Raw genomic sequence first — 19,504 nt, forward strand, 5'->3', positions numbered from 1 at the left:
GACACCATCTTATAGATATCCTGGAGAATTAAACACACAGACATCCTGGAGAATAAACACACAGACTCCATCTTATAGATATCCTGGAGAATTAAACACACAGACATCCTGGAGAATAAACACACAGACTCCATCTTATAGATATCCTGGAGAATAAACACACAGACATCCTGGAGAATAAACACACAGACACCATCTTATAGATATCCTGGAGAATTAAACACACAGACACCATCTTATAGATATCCTGGATAATTAAACACACAGACTCCATCTTATAGATATCCTGGAGAATTAAACACACAGACATCCTGGAGAATAAACACACAGACACCATCTTATAGATATCCTGGAGAATTAAACACACAGACACCATCTTATAGATATCCTGGATAATTAAACACACAGACTCCATCTTATAGATATCCTGGAGAATAAACACACAGACACCATCTTATAGATATCCTGGAGAATTAAACACACAGACATCCTGGAGAATAAACACACAGACACCATCTTATAGATCGCCTGGAGAATAAACACACAGACACCATCTTATAGATATCCTGGAGAATAAACACACAGACATCCTGGAGAATAAACACACAGACACCATCTTATAGATATCCTGGAGAATTAAACACACAGACATCCTGGAGAATAAACACACAGACACCATCTTATAGATATCCTGGAGAATAAACACACAGACACCATCTTAGAGATATCCTGGAGAATAAACACACAGACTCCATCTTATAGATCGCCTGGAGAATTAAACACACAGACACCATTTTATAGATATCCTGGAGAATAAACACACAGACTCCATTTTATAGATATCCTGGAGAATAAACACACAGACATCCTGGAGAATAAACACACAGACACCATCTTAGAGATATCCTGGAGAATAAACACACAGACACCATCTTATAGATATCCTGGAGAATAAACACACAGACTCCATCTTATAGATATCCTGGAGAATTAAACACACAGACACCATTTTATAGATATCCTGGAGAATAAACACACAGACTCCATTTTATAGATATCCTGGAGAATAAACACACAGACATCCTGGAGAATAAACACACAGACACCATCTTAGAGATATCCTGGAGAATAAACACACAGACACCATCTTATAGATATCCTGGAGAATAAACACACAGACACCATCTTATAGATATCCTGGATAATTAAACACACAGACACCATCTTATACCCTGAACAACAATATAAACACAACATGTAAAATGTTGGTCCCATGTCTCATGAGCTGAAATAAAATATCCCAGAAATGTTTCAAAAAAAGTGGAGCGATTATATTTTTGTTCAGTACAGATGTCTACAAATAACAATGAATCTCTCGCTAAATGTTCCACTTTGCAGCACGGTCTGGAAGGTTCTATTAGAGGAATATGGTCTGGAAGGTTCTATTAGAGGAATATGGTCTGGAAGGTTCTATTGGAGGAATATGGTCTGGAAGGTTCTATTGGAGGAATATGGTCTGGAAGGTTCTATTGGAGGAATATGGTCTGGAAGGTTCTATTGGAGGAATATGGTCTGGAAGGTTCTATTGGAGGAATATGGTCTGGAATGTTCTATTGGAGGAATATGGTCTGGAATGTTCTATTGGAGGAATATGGTCTGGAAGGTTCTATTGGAGGAATATGGTCTGGAAGGTTCTATTAGAGGAATATGGTCCAGACTACGGCTCTGCAACACGGTCTGGAAGGTGCTATTGGAGGAATATGGTCTGGAAGGTTCTATTGGAGGAATATGGTCCGGAAGGTTCTATTGGAGGAATATGGTCTGGAAGGTTCTATTGGAGGAATATGGTCTGGAAGGTTCTATTGGAGGAATATGGTCTGGAAGGTTCTATTGGAGGAATATGGTCTGGAAGGTTCTATTGGAGGAATATGGTCTGGAAGGTTCTATTGGAGGAATATGGTCTGGAAGGTTCTATTGGAGGAATATGGTCTGGAAGGTTCTATTGGAGGAATATGGTCTGGAAGGTTCTATTGGAGGAATATGGTCTGGAAGGTTCTATTGGAGGAATATGGTCTGGAAGGTTCTATTGGAGGAATATGGTCTGGAAGGTTCTATTGGAGGAATATGGTCTGGAAGGTTCTATTGGAGGAATATGGTCTGGAAGGTTCTATTGGAGGAATATGGTCTGGAATGTTCTATTGGAGGAATATGGTCTGGAATGTTCTATTGGAGGAATATGGTCTGGAAGGTTCTATTAGAGGAATATGGTCCAGACTACGGCTCTGCAACACGGTCTGGAAGGTGCTATTGGAGGAATATGGTCCGGAAGGTTCTATTGGAGGAATATGGTCCGGAAGGTTCTATTGGAGGAATATGGTCTGGAAGGTTCTATTGGAGGAATATGGTCTGGAAGGTTCTATTGGAAGAATATGGTCTGGAAGGTTCTATTGGAGGAATATGGTCTGGAAGGTTCTATTGGAGGAATATGTTCTGGAAGGTTCTATTGGAGGAATATGTTCTGGAAGGTTCTATTGGAGGAATATGGTCTGGAAGGTTCTATTGGAGGAATATGGTCCAGACTACGGCTCTGCAACACGGTCTGGAAGGTGCTATTGGAGGAATATGGTCTGGAAGGTTCTATTGGAGGAATATGGTCCGGAAGGTTCTATTGGAGGAATATGGTCTGGAAGGTTCTATTGGAGGAATATGGTCTGGAAGGTTCTATTGGAGGAATATGGTCTGGAAGGTTCTATTGGAGGAATATGGTCTGGAAGGTTCTATTGGAGGAATATGGTCTGGAAGGTTCTATTGGAGGAATATGGTCTGGAAGGTTCTATTGGAGGAATATGGTCTGGAAGGTTCTATTGGAGGAATATGGTCTGGAAGGTTCTATTGGAGGAATATGGTCTGGAATGTTCTATTGGAGGAATATGGTCTGGAATGTTCTATTGGAGGAATATGGTCTGGAAGGTTCTATTAGAGGAATATGGTCCAGACTACGGCTCTGCAACACGGTCTGGAAGGTGCTATTGGAGGAATATGGTCCGGAAGGTTCTATTGGAGGAATATGGTCCGGAAGGTTCTATTGGAGGAATATGGTCTGGAAGGTTCTATTGGAGGAATATGGTCTGGAAGGTTCTATTGGAAGAATATGGTCTGGAAGGTTCTATTGGAGGAATATGGTCTGGAAGGTTCTATTGGAGGAATATGTTCTGGAAGGTTCTATTGGAGGAATATGTTCTGGAAGGTTCTATTGGAGGAATATGGTCTGGAAGGTTCTATTGGAGGAATATGGTCCGGGAGGTTCTATTGGAGGAATATGGTCCGGGAGGTTCTATTGGAGGAATATGGTCCTTGAGGTTCTATTGGAGGAATATGGTCCGGGAGGTTCTATTGGAGGAATATGGTCCGGGAGGTTCTATTGGAGGAATATGGTCCGGAAGGTTCTATTGGAGGAATATGGCCTGGAAGGTTCTATTGGAGGAATATGGTCTGCCCAATTTGTAAGTCGCTCTGGATAAGAGCGTCTGCTAAATGACTTAAATGTAAATGTAATGTAAGGTTCTATTGGAGGAATATGGTCCAGACTACGGCTCTGCAACACGGTCTGGAAGGTTCTATTGGAGGAATATGGTCTGGGAGGTTCTATTGGAGGAATATGGTCCAGACTACGGCTCTGCAACACGGTCTGGAAGGTTCTATTGGAGGAATATGGTCTGGGAGGTTCTATTGGAGGAATATGGTCTGGGAGGTTCTATTGGAGGAATATGGTCTGGGAGGTTCTATTGGAGGAATATGGTCTGGGAGGTTCTATTGGAGGAATATGGTCTGGAAGGTTTTATTGGAGGAATATGGCCTGGAAGGTTCTATTGGAGGAATATGGTCCGGGCCACGGCCTGCCAGTGATAATGACATTGTCATGAAATACTTGAATCCCTAGTCAATTATTTTTCTCAGTCTTTCTCTGCTAGATACATGGCCATAGCAAAGTCTTTAGAGTAAATGACCTGTTTAAACAGTACGTAGCAGAGGGACTCTCTGCCAGCGGGCTGGGACTGGACTGGGAGCTGGGACTGGTCTGGGAGCTGGGACTGGGAGCTGGGACTGGGAGCTGGGACTGGGAGCTGGGACTGGGAGCTGGGACTGGGAGCTGGGACTGGGAGCTGGGACTGGTCTGGGACTGGGAGCTGGGACTGGTCTGGGACTGGGAGCTGGGACTGGGAGCTGGGACTGGGAGCTGGGACTGGGAGCTGGGACTGGGAGCTGGGACTGGGAGCTGGGACTGGTCTGGGACTGGGAGCTGGGACTGGTCTGGGACTGGGAGCTGGGACTGGTCTGGGACTGGGAGCTGGGACTGGGAGCTGGGACTGGGAGCTGGGACTGGTCTGGGACTGGGAGCTGGGACTGGGAGCTGGGACTGGGAGCTGGGACTGGGAGCTGGGACTGGGAGCTGGGACTGGGAGCTGGGACTGGGAGCTGGGACTGGGAGCTGGGAGCTGGGACTGGGAGCTGGGAGCTGGGACTGGGAGCTGGGAGCTGGGACTGGGAGCTGGGACTGGGAGCTGGGACTGGTCTGGGACTGGTCTGGGACTGGTCTGGGACTGGGAGCTGGGACTGGGAGCTGGGAGCTGGGACTGGTCTGGGACTGGGAGCTGGGACTGGTCTGGGACTGGGAGCTGGGACTGGTCTGGGACTGGGAGCTGGGACTGGGAGCTGGGACTGGGAGCTGGGACTGGGAGCTGGGACTGGGAGCTGGGACTGGTCTGGGACTGGGAGCTGGGACTGGGAGCTGGGACTGGGAGCTGGGACTGGGAGCTGGGACTGGTCTGGGACTGGGAGCTGGGACTGGGAGCTGGGACTGGGAGCTGGGACTGGTCTGGGACTGGGAGCTGGGACTGGTCTGGGAGCTGGGACTGGGAGCTGGGACTGGTCTGGGACTGGGAGCTGGGACTGGGAGCTGGGACTGGTCTGGGACTGGGAGCTGGGACTGGTCTGGGAATGGACTGGGAGCTGGGACTGGTCTGGGAGCTGGGACTGGGAGCTGGGACTGGTCTGGGACTGGGAGCTGGGACTGGGAGCTGGGACTGGGAGCTGGGACTGGTCTGGGAGCTGGGAGCTGGGACTGGTCTGGGAATGGACTGGGAGCTGGGACTGGTCTGGGAATGGACTGGGAGCTGGGACTGGGAGCTGGGACTGGTCTGGGAGCTGGGACTGGGAGCTGGGACTGGTCTGGGACTGGGAGCTGGGACTGTTAGCTGGGACTGGTCTGGGAATGGACTGGGAGCTGGGGCTGGGAGCTGGGACTGGGAGCTGGGACTGGGAGCTGGGACTGGACTGGGAGGTGGGACTGGTCTGGGACTGGGAGCTGGGACTGGTCTGGGACTGGGAGCTGGGACTGGTCTGGGACTGGGAGCTGGGACTGGGAGCTGGGACTGGTCTGGGACTGGGAGCTGGGACTGGGAGCTGGGACTGGTCTGGGACTGGGAGCTGGGACTGGTCTGGGAATGGACTGGGAGCTGGGACTGGTCTGGGAATGGACTGGGAGCTGGGACTGGTCTGGGAATGGACTGGGACCTGGGACTGGGAGCTGGGAGCTGGGGCTGGGAGCTGGGACTGGTCTGGGAGCTGGGACTGGTCTGGGAGCTGGGACTGGGAGCTGGGACTGGTCTGGGACTGGGAGCTGGGACTGGTCTGGGACTGGGAGCTGGGACTGGGAGCTGGGACTGGTCTGGGAGCTGGGAGCTGGGACTAGTCTGGGACTGGGAGCTGGGACTGGTCTGGGACTGGGAGCTGGGACTGTTAGCTGGGACTGGTCTGGGAGCTGGGACTGGTCTGGGATTGGGAGCTGGGACTGGTCTGGGAATGGACTGGGACCTGGGACTGGGAACTAGGACTGGTCTGGGACTGGACTGGTCTGGGACTGGGAGCTAGGACTGGTCTGGGACTGGGAGCTAGGACTGGGAGCTAGGACTGGTCTGGGACTGGGAGCTAGGACTGGGAGCTAGGACTGGTCTGGGACTGGGAGCTAGGACTGGGAGCTAGGACTGGTCTGGGACTGTCTGCCAGCAGCTAGGACTGGTCTGGGACTGTCTGCCAGCAGCTAGGACTGGTCTGGGACTGTCTGCCAGCAGCTAGGACTGGTCTGGGACTGTCTGCCAGCAGCTAGGACTGGTCTGGGACTGTCTGCCAGCAGCTAGGACTGGTCTGGGACTGTCTGCCAGCAGCTAGGACTGGTCTGGGACTGTCTGCCAGCAGCTAGGACTGGTCTGGGACTGTCTGCCAGCAGCTAGGACTGGTCTGGGACTGTCTGCCAGCAGCTAGGACTGGTCTGGGACTGTCTGCCAGCAGCTCGGACTGGTCTGGGACTGTCTGCCATCAGCTAGGACTGGTCTGGGACTGTCTGCCATCAGCTAGGACTGGTCTGGGACTGTCTGCCAGCAGCTAGGACTGGTCTGGGACTGTCTGCCAGCAGCTAGGACTGGTCTGGGACTGTCTGCCAGCAGCTAGGACTGGTCTGGGACTGTCTGCCAGCAGCTAGGACTGGTCTGGGACTGTCTGCCAGCAGCTAGGACAGGTCTGTCTTATGGATAAAGACAGTGATGTGGCTGTTTAGACAAGTGTTTCATTGCAGATCGGGCCAGTTTCTGCAACATTTTTACGAGGAGTTAACATGAGTATATATTTCAATAGACATCGGTATTTGTAGCTAGTCTAAGCATTTTAGGTGAAGTTTATACAGGAGTGAAATCCAACAGTAAGATATGTTGCTGATCAACAAATAATCAGTCAACATGAACCACGCCACAGAGGACAACCAGCTGATACACACTACTGAAGGTCAATTCTCACCTCCACCATCTCAGACCTCCTGTCTGTTCCCGTCTCACCTCCACCATCTCAGACCTCCTGTCTGTTCCCGTCTCACCTCCACCATCTCAGACCTCCTCATGTGTCTGTTCCCGTCTCACCTCCACCATCTCAGACCTCCTGTCTGTTCCCGTCTCACCTCCACCATCTCAGACCTCCTGTCTGTTCCCGTCTCACCTCCACCATCTCAGACCTCCTGTCTGTTCCCGTCTCACCTCCACCATCTCAGACCTCCTCATGTGTCTGTTCCCGTCTCACCTCCACCATCTCAGACCTCCTGTCTGTTCCTGTCTCACCTCCACCATCTCAGACCTCCTGTCTGTTCCCGTCTCACCTCCACCATCTCAGACCTCCTGTCTGTTCCCGTCTCACCTCCACCATCTCAGACCTCCTGTCTGTTCCTGTCTCACCTCCACCATCTCAGACCTCCTCATGTGTCTGTTCCCGTCTCACCTCTACCATCTCAGACCTCCTCATGTGTCTGTTCCCGTCTCACCTCCACCATCTCAGACCTCCTGTCTGTTCCCATCTCACCTCCACCATCTCAGACCTCCTCATGTGTCTGTTCCCGTCTCACCTCCACCATCTCAGACCTCCTGTCTGTTCCCGTCTCACCTCTACCATCTCAGACCTCCTGTCTGTTCCCGTCTCACCTCCACCATCTCAGACCTCCTCATGTGTCTGTTCCCGTCTCACCTCTATCATCTCAGACCTCCTGTCTGTTCCTGTCTCACCTCTATCATCTCGGACCTCCTCATGTGTCTGTTCCCGTCTCACCTCCACCATCTCAGACCTCCTCATGTGTCTGTTCCCGTCTCACCTCCACCATCTCAGACCTCCTCATGTGTCTGTTCCCGTCTCACCTCCACCATCTCAGACCTCCTCATGTGTCTGTTCCCGTCTCACCTCCACCATCTCAGACCTCCTCATGTGTCTGTTCCTGTCTCACCTCCACCATCTCAGACCTCCTCATGTGTCTGTTCCTGTCTCACCTCTATCATCTCAGACCTCCTGTCTGTTCCCGTCTCACCTCTACCATCTCAGACCTCCTGTCTGTTCCTGTCTCACCTCCACCATCTCAGACCTCCTGTCTGTTCCCGTCTCACCTCCACCATCTCAGACCTCCTGTCTGTTCCCGTCTCACCTCTATCATCTCAGACCTCCTCATGTGTCTGTTCCTGTCTCACCTCCACCATCTCAGACCTCCTCATGTGTCTGTTCCCGTCTCACCTCCACCATCTCAGACCTCCTGTCTGTTCCCGTCTCACCTCCACCATCTCAGACCTCCTGTCTGTTCCTGTCTCACCTCCACCATCTCAGACCTCCTGTCTGTTCCTGTCTCACCTCCACCATCTCAGACCTCCTGTCTGTTCCTGTCTCACCTCCACCATCTCAGACCTCATGTGTCTGCTCCTGTCTCACCTCCACCATCTCAGACCTCCTCATGTGTCTGTTCCCGTCTCACCTCCACCATCTCAGACCTCCTCATGTGTCTGTTCCTGTCTCACCTCCACCATCTCAGACCTCCTCATGTGTCTGTTCCCGTCTCACCTCCACCATCTCAGACCTCCTGTCTGTTCCCGTCTCACCTCTACCATCTCAGACCTCCTCATGTGTCTGCTCCCGTCTCACCTCCACCATCTCAGACCTCCTCATGTGTCTGTTCCCGTCTCACCTCTATCATCTCGGACCTCCTCATGTGTCTGTTCCCGTCTCACCTCCACCATCTCAGACCTCCTCATGTGTCTGTTCCCGTCTCACCTCCACCATCTCAGACCTCCTGTCTGTTCCTGTCTCACCTCCACCATCTCAGACCTCCTCATGTGTCTGTTCCCGTCTCACCTCCACCATCTCAGACCTCCTGTCTGTTCCCGTCTCACCTCTACCATCTCAGACCTCCTGTCTGTTCCTGTCTCACCTCTACCATCTCAGACCTCCTCATGTGTCTGTTCCCGTCTCACCTCCACCATCTCAGACCTCCTGTCTGTTCCTGTCTCACCTCCACCATCTCAGACCTCCTGTCTGTTCCTGTCTCACCTCCACCATCTCAGACCTCCTGTCTGTTCCTGTCTCACCTCCACCATCTCAGACCTCCTCATGTGTCTGTTCCCGTCTCACCTCCACCATCTCAGACCTCCTCATGTGTCTGTTCCCGTCTCACCTCCACCATCTCAGACCTCCTGTCTGTTCCTGTCTCACCTCTACCATCTCAGACCTCCTGTCTGTTCCCGTCTCACCTCTACCATCTCAGACCTCCTGTCTGTTCCCGTCTCACCTCCACCATCTCAGACCTCCTCATGTGTCTGTTCCCGTCTCACCTCCACCATCTCAGACCTCCTGTCTGTTCCTGTCTCACCTCCACCATCTCAGACCTCCTGTCTGTTCCTGTCTCACCTCCACCATCTCAGACCTCCTCATGTGTCTGTTCCCGTCTCACCTCCACCATCTCAGACCTCCTGTCTGTTCCCGTCTCACCTCCACCATCTCAGACCTCCTGTCTGTTCCCGTCTCACCTCCACCATCTCAGACCTCCTCATGTGTCTGCTCCTGTCTCACCTCCACCATCTCAGACCTCCTCATGTGTCTGTTCCTGTCTCACCTCCACCATCTCAGACCTCCTCATGTGTCTGTTCCTGTCTCACCTCCACCATCTCCGACCTCCTCATGTGTCTGCTCCCGTCTCACCTCTATCATCTCAGACCTCCTGTCTGTTCCCGTCTCACCTCCACCATCTCAGACCTCCTCATGTGTCTGTTCCTGTCTCACCTCCACCATCTCCGACCTCCTCATGTGTCTGCTCCCGTCTCACCTCTATCATCTCAGACCTCCTGTCTGTTCCCGTCTCACCTCCACCATCTCAGACCTCCTCATGTGTCTGTTCCTGTCTCACCTCTACCATCTCAGACCTCCTGTCTGTTCCTGTCTCACCTCCACCATCTCAGACCTCCTGTCTGTTCCTGTCTCACCTCTACCATCTCAGACATCCTGTCTGTTCCCGTCTCACCTCCACCATCTCAGACCTCCTCATGTGTCTGTTCCTGTCTCACCTCTACCATCTCAGACCCCCTGTCTGTTCCCGTCTCACCTCCACCATCTCAGACCTCCTCATGTGTCTGCTCCTGTCTCACCTCTACCATCTCAGACCTCCTGTCTGTTCCCGTCTCACCTCCACCATCTCAGACCTCCTGTCTGTTCCCGTCTCACCTCCACCATCTCAGACCTCCTCATGTGTCTGCTCCTGTCTCACCTCCACCATCTCAGACCTCCTCATGTGTCTGCTCCTGTCTCACCTCCACCATCTCAGACCTCATGTGTCTGTTCCCGTCTCACCTCCACCATCTCAGACCTCCTGTCTGTTCCCGTCTCACCTCCACCATCTCAGACCTCCTCATGTGTCTGTTCCCGTCTCACCTCCACCATCTCAGACCTCCTGTCTGTTCCCGTCTCACCTCCACCATCTCAGACCTCCTGTCTGTTCCCGTCTCACCTCCACCATCTCAGACCTCCTCATGTGTCTGCTCCTGTCTCACCTCCACCATCTCAGACCTCATGTGTCTGTTCCCGTCTCACCTCCACCATCTCAGACCTCCTGTCTGTTCCCGTCTCACCTCCACCATCTCAGACCTCCTCATGTGTCTGTTCCCGTCTCACCTCTACCATCTCAGACCTCCTGTCTGTTCCTGTCTCACCTCCACCATCTCAGAGCTCCTGTCTGTCCCTGTCTCACCTCTATCATCTCAGACCTCCTCATGTGTCTGTTCCCGTCTCACCTCCACCATCTCAGACCTCCTCATGTGTCTGTTCCTGTCTCACCTCCACCATCTCAGACCTCCTGTCTGTTCCCGTCTCACCTCCACCATCTCAGACCTCCTCATGTGTCTGTTCCCGTCTCACCTCCACCATCTCAGACCTCCTCATGTGTCTGTTCCTGTCTCACCTCTACCATCTCAGACCTCCTGTCTGTTCCCGTCTCACCTCTACCATCTCAGACCTCCTCATGTGTCTGTTCCCGTCTCACCTCCACCATCTCAGACCTCCTGTCTGTTCCTGTCTCACCTCCACCATCTCAGACCTCCTGTCTGTTCCTGTCTCACCTCTATCATCTCAGACCTCCTCATGTGTCTGTTCCCGTCTCACCTCTACCATCTCAGAACTCCTCATGTGTCTGTTCCTGTCTCACCTCCACCATCTCAGACCTCCTCATGTGTCTGTTCCTGTCTCACCTCCACCATCTCAGACCTCCTCATGTGTCTGTTCCCGTCTCACCTCCACCATCTCAGACCTCCTCATGTGTCTGTTCCCGTCTCACCTCCACCATCTCAGACCTCCTCATGTGTCTGTTCCCGTCTCACCTCCACCATCTCAGACCTCCTGTCTGTTCCCGTCTCACCTCCATCATCTCAGACCTCCTCATGTGTCTGTTCCCGTCTCACCTCCATCATCTCAGACCTCCTCATGTGTCTGTTCCCGTCTCACCTCCACCATCTCAGACCTCCTGTCTGTTCCTGTCTCACCTCCACCATCTCAGACCTCCTGTCTGTTCCCGTCTCACCTCCACCATCTCAGACCTCCTGTCTGTTCCTGTCTCACCTCCACCATCTCAGACCTCCTGTCTGTTCCCGTCTCACCTCCACCATCTCAGACCTCCTGTCTGTTCCCGTCTCACCTCTATCATCTCAGACCTCCTGTCTGTTCCTGTCTCACCTCCACCATCTCAGACCTCCTCATGTGTCTGTTCCCGTCTCACCTCCACCATCTCAGACCTCCTCATGTGTCTGTTCCTGTCTCACCTCTACCATCTCAGACCTCCTCATGTGTCTGTTCCCGTCTCACTTCCACCATCTCAGACCTCCTGTCTGTTCCCGTCTCACCTCCACCATCTCAGACCTCCTGTCTGTTCCTGTCTCACCTCCACCATCTCAGACCTCATGTCTGTTCCCGTCTCACCTCCACCATCTCAGACCTCCTCATGTGTCTGTTCACGTCTCACCTCCACCATCTCAGACCTCCTCATGTGTCTGTTCCCGTCTCACCTCCACCATCTCAGACCACCTGTCTGTTCCCGTCTCACCTCCACCATCTCAGACCTCCTCATGTGTCTGTTCCCGTCTCACCTCTACCATCTCAGACCTCCTGTCTGTTCCTGTCTCACCTCCACCATCTCAGACCTCCTGTCTGTTCCCGTCTCACCTCCACCATCTCAGACCTCCTCATGTGTCTGTTCCTGTCTCACCTCCACCATCTCAGACCTCCTGTCTGTTCCCGTCTCACCTCCACCATCTCAGACCTCCTCATGTGTCTGTTCCCGTCTCACCTCCACCATCTCAGACCTCCTCATGTGTCTGTTCCCGTCTCACCTCTACCATCTCAGACCTCCTCATGTGTCTGTTCCTGTCTCACCTCCACCATCTCAGACCTCCTGTCTGTTCCCGTCTCACCTCCACCATCTCAGACCTCCTCATGTGTCTGTTCCTGTCTCACCTCCACCATCTCAGACCTCCTGTCTGTTCCCGTCTCACCTCCACCATCTCAGACCTCCTGTCTGTTCCTGTCTCACCTCCACCATCTCAGACCTCCTGTCTGTTCCCGTCTCACCTCCACCATCTCAGACCTCCTGTCTGTTCCTGTCTCACCTCCACCATCTCAGACCTCCTCATGTGTCTGTTCCCGTCTCACCTCTACCATCTCAGACCTCCTCATGTGTCTGTTCCTGTCTCACCTCCACCATCTCAGACCTCCTGTCTGTTCCTGTCTCACCTCCACCATCTCAGACCTCCTGTCTGTTCCCGTCTCACCTCCACCATCTCAGACCTCCTGTCTGTTCCCGTCTCACCTCCACCATCTCAGACCTCCTGTCTGTTCCCGTCTCACCTCTATCATCTCAGACCTCCTCATGTGTCTGCTCCTGTCTCACCTCTATCATCTCAGACCTCCTCATGTGTCTGTTCCCGTCTCACCTCCACCATCTCAGACCTCCTCATGTGTCTGTTCCCGTCTCACCTCCACCATCTCAGACCTCCTCATGTGTCTGTTCCCGTCTCACCTCCACCATCTCAGACCTCCTGTCTGTTCCCGTCTCACCTCCACCATCTCAGACCTCCTCATGTGTCTGTTCCCGTCTCACCTCCACCATCTCAGACCTCCTGTCTGTTCCTGTCTCACCTCCACCATCTCAGACCTCCTCATGTGTCTGTTCCCGTCTCACCTCCACCATCTCAGACCTCCTCATGTGTCTGTTCCTGTCTCACCTCCACCATCTCAGACCTCCTCATGTGTCTGTTCCCGTCTCACCTCCACCATCTCAGACCTCCTGTCTGTTCCCGTCTCACCTCTATCATCTCAGACCTCCTCATGTGTCTGTTCCCGTCTCACCTCTATCATCTCAGACCTCCTCATGTGTCTGTTCCCGTCTCACCTCCACCATCTCAGACCTCCTGTCTGTTCCCGTCTCACCTCCACCATCTCAGACCTCCTCATGTGTCTGTTCCCGTCTCACCTCTACCATCTCAGACCTCCTGTCTGTTCCCGTCTCACCTCTACCATCTCAGACCTCCTGTCTGTTCCTGTCTCACCTCCACCATCTCAGACCTCCTGTCTGTTCCTGTCTCACCTCCACCATCTCAGACCTCCTCATGTGTCTGTTCCTGTCTCACCTCCACCATCTCAGACCTCCTCATGTGTCTGTTCCCGTCTCACCTCCACCATCTCAGACCTCCTCATGTGTCTGTTCCCGTCTCACCTCCACCATCTCAGACCTCCTGTCTGTTCCTGTCTCACCTCCACCATCTCAGACCTCCTGTCTGTTCCCGTCTCACCTCTATCATCTCAGACCTCCTCATGTGTCTGTTCCCGTCTCACCTCCACCATCTCAGACCTCCTCATGTGTCTGTGCCTGTCTCACCTCCACCATCTCAGACCTCCTGTCTGTTCCCGTCTCACCTCCACCATCTCAGACCTCCTGTCTGTTCCTGTCTCACCTCCACCATCTCAGACCTCCTGTCTGTTCCTGTCTCACCTCCACCATCTCAGACCTCCTCATGTGTCTGTTCCCGTCTCACCTCCACCATCTCAGACCTCCTCATGTGTCTGTTCCCGTCTCACCTCCACCATCTCAGACCTCCTCATGTGTCTGTTCCTGTCTCACCTCCACCATCTCAGACCTCCTGTCTGTTCCTGTCTCACCTCCACCATCTCAGACCTCCTGTCTGTTCCCGTCTCACCTCTACCATCTCAGACCTCCTCATGTGTCTGTTCCCGTCTCACCTCCACCATCTCAGACCTCCTGTCTGTTCCTGTCTCACCTCCACCATCTCAGACCTCCTGTCTGTTCCCGTCTCACCTCTATCATCTCAGACCTCCTCATGTGTCTGTTCCCGTCTCACCTCCACCATCTCAGACCTCCTGTCTGTTCCTGTCTCACCTCTATCATCTCAGACCTCCTCATGTGTCTGTTCCCGTCTCACCTCCACCATCTCAGACCTCCTCATGTGTCTGTTCCCGTCTCACCTCCACCATCTCAGACCTCATGTGTCTGTTCCCGTCTCACCTCCACCATCTCAGACCTCCTGTCTGTTCCTGTCTCACCTCCACCATCTCAGACCTCCTGTCTGTTCCCGTCTCACCTCCATCATCTCAGACCTCCTCATGTGTCTGTTCCCGTCTCACCTCCATCATCTCAGACCTCCTCATGTGTCTGTTCCCGTCTCACCTCCACCATCTCAGACCTCCTGTCTGTTCCTGTCTCACCTCTACCATCTCAGACCTCCTCATGTGTCTGTGCCCGTCTCACCTCCACCATCTCAGACCTCCTCATGTGTCTGTTCCCGTCTCACCTCCACCATCTCAGACCTCCTGTCTGTTCCCGTCTCACCTCCACCATCTCAGACCTCCTGTCTGTTCCTGTCTCACCTCCACCATCTCAGACCTCCTGTCTGTTCCCGTCTCACCTCCACCATCTCAGACCTCCTGTCTGTTCCCGTCTCACCTCTATCATCTCAGACCTCCTGTCTGTTCCTGTCTCACCTCCACCATCTCAGACCTCCTGTCTGTTCCCGTCTCACCTCCACCATCTCAGACCTCATGTCTGTTCCCGTCTCACCTCCACCATCTCAGACCTCCTCATGTGTCTGTTCCCGTCTCACCTCCACCATCTCAGACCTCCTCATGTGTCTGTTCCCGTCTCACCTCCACCATCTCAGACCTCCTGTCTGTTCCCGTCTCACCTCTATCATCTCAGACCTCCTGTCTGTTCCTGTCTCACCTCTACCATCTCAGACCTCCTGTCTGTTCCCGTCTCACCTCTATCATCTCAGACCTCCTGTCTGTTCCCGTCTCACCTCCACCATCTCAGACCTCATGTCTGTTCCCGTCTCACCTCCACCATCTCAGACCTCCTGTCTGTTCCCGTCTCACCTCCACCATCTCAGACCTCCTCATGTGTCTGTTCCCGTCTCACCTCTATCATCTCAGACCTCCTGTCTGTTCCCGTCTCACCTCCACCATCTCAGACCTCATGTGTCTGTTCCCGTCTCACCTCCACCATCTCAGACCTCCTGTCTGTTCCCGTCTCACCTCTACCATCTCAGACCTCCTCATGTGTCTGTTCCTGTCTCACCTCCACCATCTCAGACCTCATGTCTGTTCCCGTCTCACCTCCACCATCTCAGACCTCCTGTCTGTTCCCGTCTCACCTCCACCATCTCAGACCTCCTGTCTGTTCCCGTCTCACCTCCACCATCTCAGACCTCCTGTCTGTTCCCGTCTCACCTCCACCATCTCAGACCTCCTCATGTGTCTGTTCCTGTCTCACCTCCACCATCTCAGACCTCCTCATGTGTCTGTTCCCGTCTCACCTCCACCATCTCAGACCTCCTCATGTGTCTGTTCCCGTCTCACCTCCACCATCTCAGACCTCCTGTCTGTTCCTGTCTCACCTCCACCATCTCAGACCTCCTCATGTGTCTGTTCCCGTCTCACCTCTACCATCTCAGACCTCCTGTCTGTTCCCGTCTCACCTCCACCATCTCAGACCTCCTCATGTGTCTGTTCCTGTCTCACCTCCACCATCTCAGACCTCCTGTCTGTTCCCGTCTCACCTCTACCATCTCAGACCTCCTCATGTGTCTGTTCCCGTCTCACCTCCACCATCTCAGACCTCCTGTCTGTTCCTGTCTCACCTCCACCATCTCAGACCTCCTGTCTGTTCCTGTCTCACCTCCACCATCTCAGACCTCCTCATGTGTCTGTTCCCGTCTCACCTCCACCATCTCAGACCTCCTCATGTGTCTGTTCCCGTCTCACCTCCACCATCTCAGACCTCCTGTCTGTTCCCGTCTCACCTCCACCATCTCAGACCTCCTCATGTGTCTGTTCCCGTCTCACCTCCACCATCTCAGACCTCCTGTCTGTTCCTGTCTCACCTCCACCATCTCAGACCTCCTCATGTGTCTGTTCCTGTCTCACCTCCACCATCTCAGACCTCCTCATGTGTCTGTTCCCGTCTCACCTCCACCATCTCAGACCTCCTGTCTGTTCCCGTCTCACCTCCACCATCTCAGACCTCCTGTCTGTTCCTGTCTCACCTCCACCATCTCAGACCTCCTCATGTGTCTGTTCCCGTCTCACCTCCACCATCTCAGACCTCCTCATGTGTCTGTTCCTGTCTCACCTCCACCATCTCAGACCTCCTCATGTGTCTGTTCCCGTCTCACCTGTATCATCTCACACCAGAACTACAAATCCCAGCTCTCTGTTCCTGCCTCACCTGTATCATCTCAGACCTATAACTCACACCAGAACTACAAATCCCAGCTCTCTGTTCCTGCCTCACCTGTATCATCTCAGACCAATAACTCACACCAGAACTACAAATCCCAGCTCTCTGTTCCTGCCTCACCTGTATCATCTCAGACCTATAACGCACACCAGAACTACAAATCCCAGGTCTCTGTTCCTGCCTCACCTGTACGATCTCAGAACTACAACTCACACCAGAACTACAAATCCCAGGTCTCTGTTCCTGCCTCACCTGTACGATCTCAGAACTACAACTCACACCAGAACTACAAATCCCAGCTCTCTGTTCCTGCCTCACCTGTACGATCTCAGAACTACAACTCACACCAGAACTACAAATCCCAGCTCTCTGTTCCTGCCTCACCTGTACGATCTCCAGCATCTCAGACTTGCTGATGTATCCGTTCCCGTCCAGGTCGTACATGCTGAAGGCCCACTTCAGTTTCTGCTCCAGCTTGCCCCGCGACGTGACGCTCAGAGCGATGATGAACTCCCGGAAGTCTATGGTCCCGTCCCCGTTGGCGTCGAAGGTGCGGAAGACGTGCTCTGCGAACTTGGAGGCGTCTCCGTAAGGGAAGAAGTTACCGTAGATCTTCTTAAACTCCTCCATGGAGAGGTTCCCGCTGGGGCAGTCTCTCAGGAAGCCCTTATACCACTCCTGGATCTCATGCTCTGTGAAGTCCGTGCTCTCCAGCAGGTCCTGCATCACCTCAGGGCGGAGTTTGCTGTTCTGCTTCCCCATGATTGGTGGTTACTATAGTAACAGCTGGAAGAGAGAGAGAGGGGAAACAGAAGCTGAGAAAAGGAGATGGAAGATGTCCACTCGAGTACTGAAGACCATGATGATAACAGCTAACAGAAAGAACAAAATGTGAGCCGTATGTTGACGGCTGCACAGAGGAATTAGAGACGCACATCCTACAGGACACAGTAGAAGAAAAAGGACCCAGAACGTATGTTTGGCTGTTCGCATAGCACAGAACGCTTCATTAAAAGACGACTTAGTTATCAGAGCAGCAAAGTAAGCAGGGTAGCCTAGTGGTTAGAGCGTTGGACTAGTAACCGAAAGGTTGCAAGTTCAAATCCCCTGAGCTGACAAGGTACAAATCTGTCGTTCTGCCCCTGAACATGCAGTTAACCCACTGTTCCCAGGCCATCATTGAAATTAAGAATTTGTTCTTAACTGACTTGCCTGGTTAAATAAAGGTAAAAAAAAATAAAAAAAGACAGAACAGTATCTCTCTACTGCTATTCAACCAAACCGCCTGTATCCTTCTAAGGTGCCCTCACTGTGGAACGAGGGGAAGTGTACTTCACTGTACCCAGGAGTCTTCACATGCTCAATGTAACCAAACATATTGTTCTGTGTGAAGTGATGGAATATTCCATGCAGACAGAAAGACATGTGTCCATGTACTGAACGGCTGTAGGAAACACCTGGAGACAGACACTACTGAACGTACGGCTGTAGGAAACACCTGGAGACAGACACTACTGAACGTACGGCTGTAGGAAACACCTGGAGACAGACACTACTGAACGTACGGCTGTAGGAAACACCTGGAGACAGACACTACTGAACGGCTGTAGGAAACACCTGGAGACAGACACTACTGAACGGCTGTAGGAAACACCTGGAGACAGACACTACTGAACGTACGGCTGTAGGAAACACCTGGAGACAGACACTACTGAACGGCTGTAGGAAACACCTGGAGACAGACACTACTGAACGGCTGTAGGAAACACCTGGAGACAGACACTACTGAACCTACGGCTGTAGGAAACACCTGGAGACAGACACTACTGAACGGCTGTAGGAAACACCTGGAGACAGACACTACTGAACCTACGGCTGTAGGAAACACCTGGAGACAGACACTACTGAACGGCTGTAGGAAACACCTGGAGACAGACACTACTGAACCTACGGCTGTAGGAAACACCTGGAGACAGACACTACTGAACGTACGGCTGTAGGAAACACCTGGAGACAGACACTACTGAACGTTAGCTTGCCTAGAGAACACACTGAGTGGACTTGATAAATGTGCTGTGAACATACTATAGAACTATAACAGTTGACAGAGCGATGAGTCATACTACAGAACTATAACAGTTGACAGAGCGATGAGTCATACTACAGACCTATAACAGTTGACAGAGCGATGAGTCATACTACAGAACTATAACAGTTGACAGAGCGATGAGTCATACTACAGAACTATAACAGTTGACAGAGCGATGAGTCATACTACAGACCTATAACAGTTGACAGAGCGATGAGTCATACTATAGAACTATAACAGTTGACAGAGCGATGAGTCATACTACAGACCTATAACAGTTGACAGAGCGATGAGTCATACTACAGACCTATAACAGTTGACAGAGCGATGAGTCATACTACAGAACTATAACAGTTGACAGAGCGATGAGTCATACTACAGAACTATAACAGTTGACAGAGCGATGAGTCATACTACAGAACTATAACAGTTGACAGAGCGATGAGTCATACTCCAGAACTATAGCAGTTGACAGAGCGATGAGTCATACTACAGACCTATAACAGTTGACAGAGCGATGAGTCATACTACAGAACTATAACAGTTGACAGAGCGATGAGTCATACTCCAGAACTATAACAGTTGACAGAGCGATGAGTCATACTCCAGAACTATAGCAGTTGACAGAGCGATGAGTCATACTACAGAACTATAACAGTTGACAGAGCGATGAGTCATACTACAGAACTATAACAGTTGACAGAGCGATGAGTCATACTACAGAACTATAACAGTTGACAGAGCGATGAGTCATACTACAGAACTATAACAGT

General features: G+C 52.2%; 1 protein-coding gene across 6 annotated transcripts in view; it reads right to left on the bottom strand.

Annotated features, from left to right (window-relative positions):
- Positions 1-19,504, bottom strand: part of ncalda (neurocalcin delta a) — a 173,828-nt gene that overhangs the window by 14,600 nt on the left and 139,724 nt on the right. For all 6 annotated transcript variants that reach the window (XM_064947001.1, XM_064946999.1, XM_064946996.1 and 3 more), the window contains one exon: positions 17,027-17,428. In XM_064947001.1, the coding sequence (XP_064803073.1) occupies positions 17,027-17,404 (378 nt within the window). In that variant the 5' untranslated portion in view covers positions 17,405-17,428. The remainder of the gene's footprint in view (positions 1-17,026; positions 17,429-19,504) is intronic.

Source organism: Oncorhynchus masou, chromosome 29 (genome assembly GCF_036934945.1).
Source record: "Oncorhynchus masou masou isolate Uvic2021 chromosome 29, UVic_Omas_1.1, whole genome shotgun sequence".
NCBI classification, from domain to species: domain Eukaryota; kingdom Metazoa; phylum Chordata; class Actinopteri; order Salmoniformes; family Salmonidae; genus Oncorhynchus; species Oncorhynchus masou.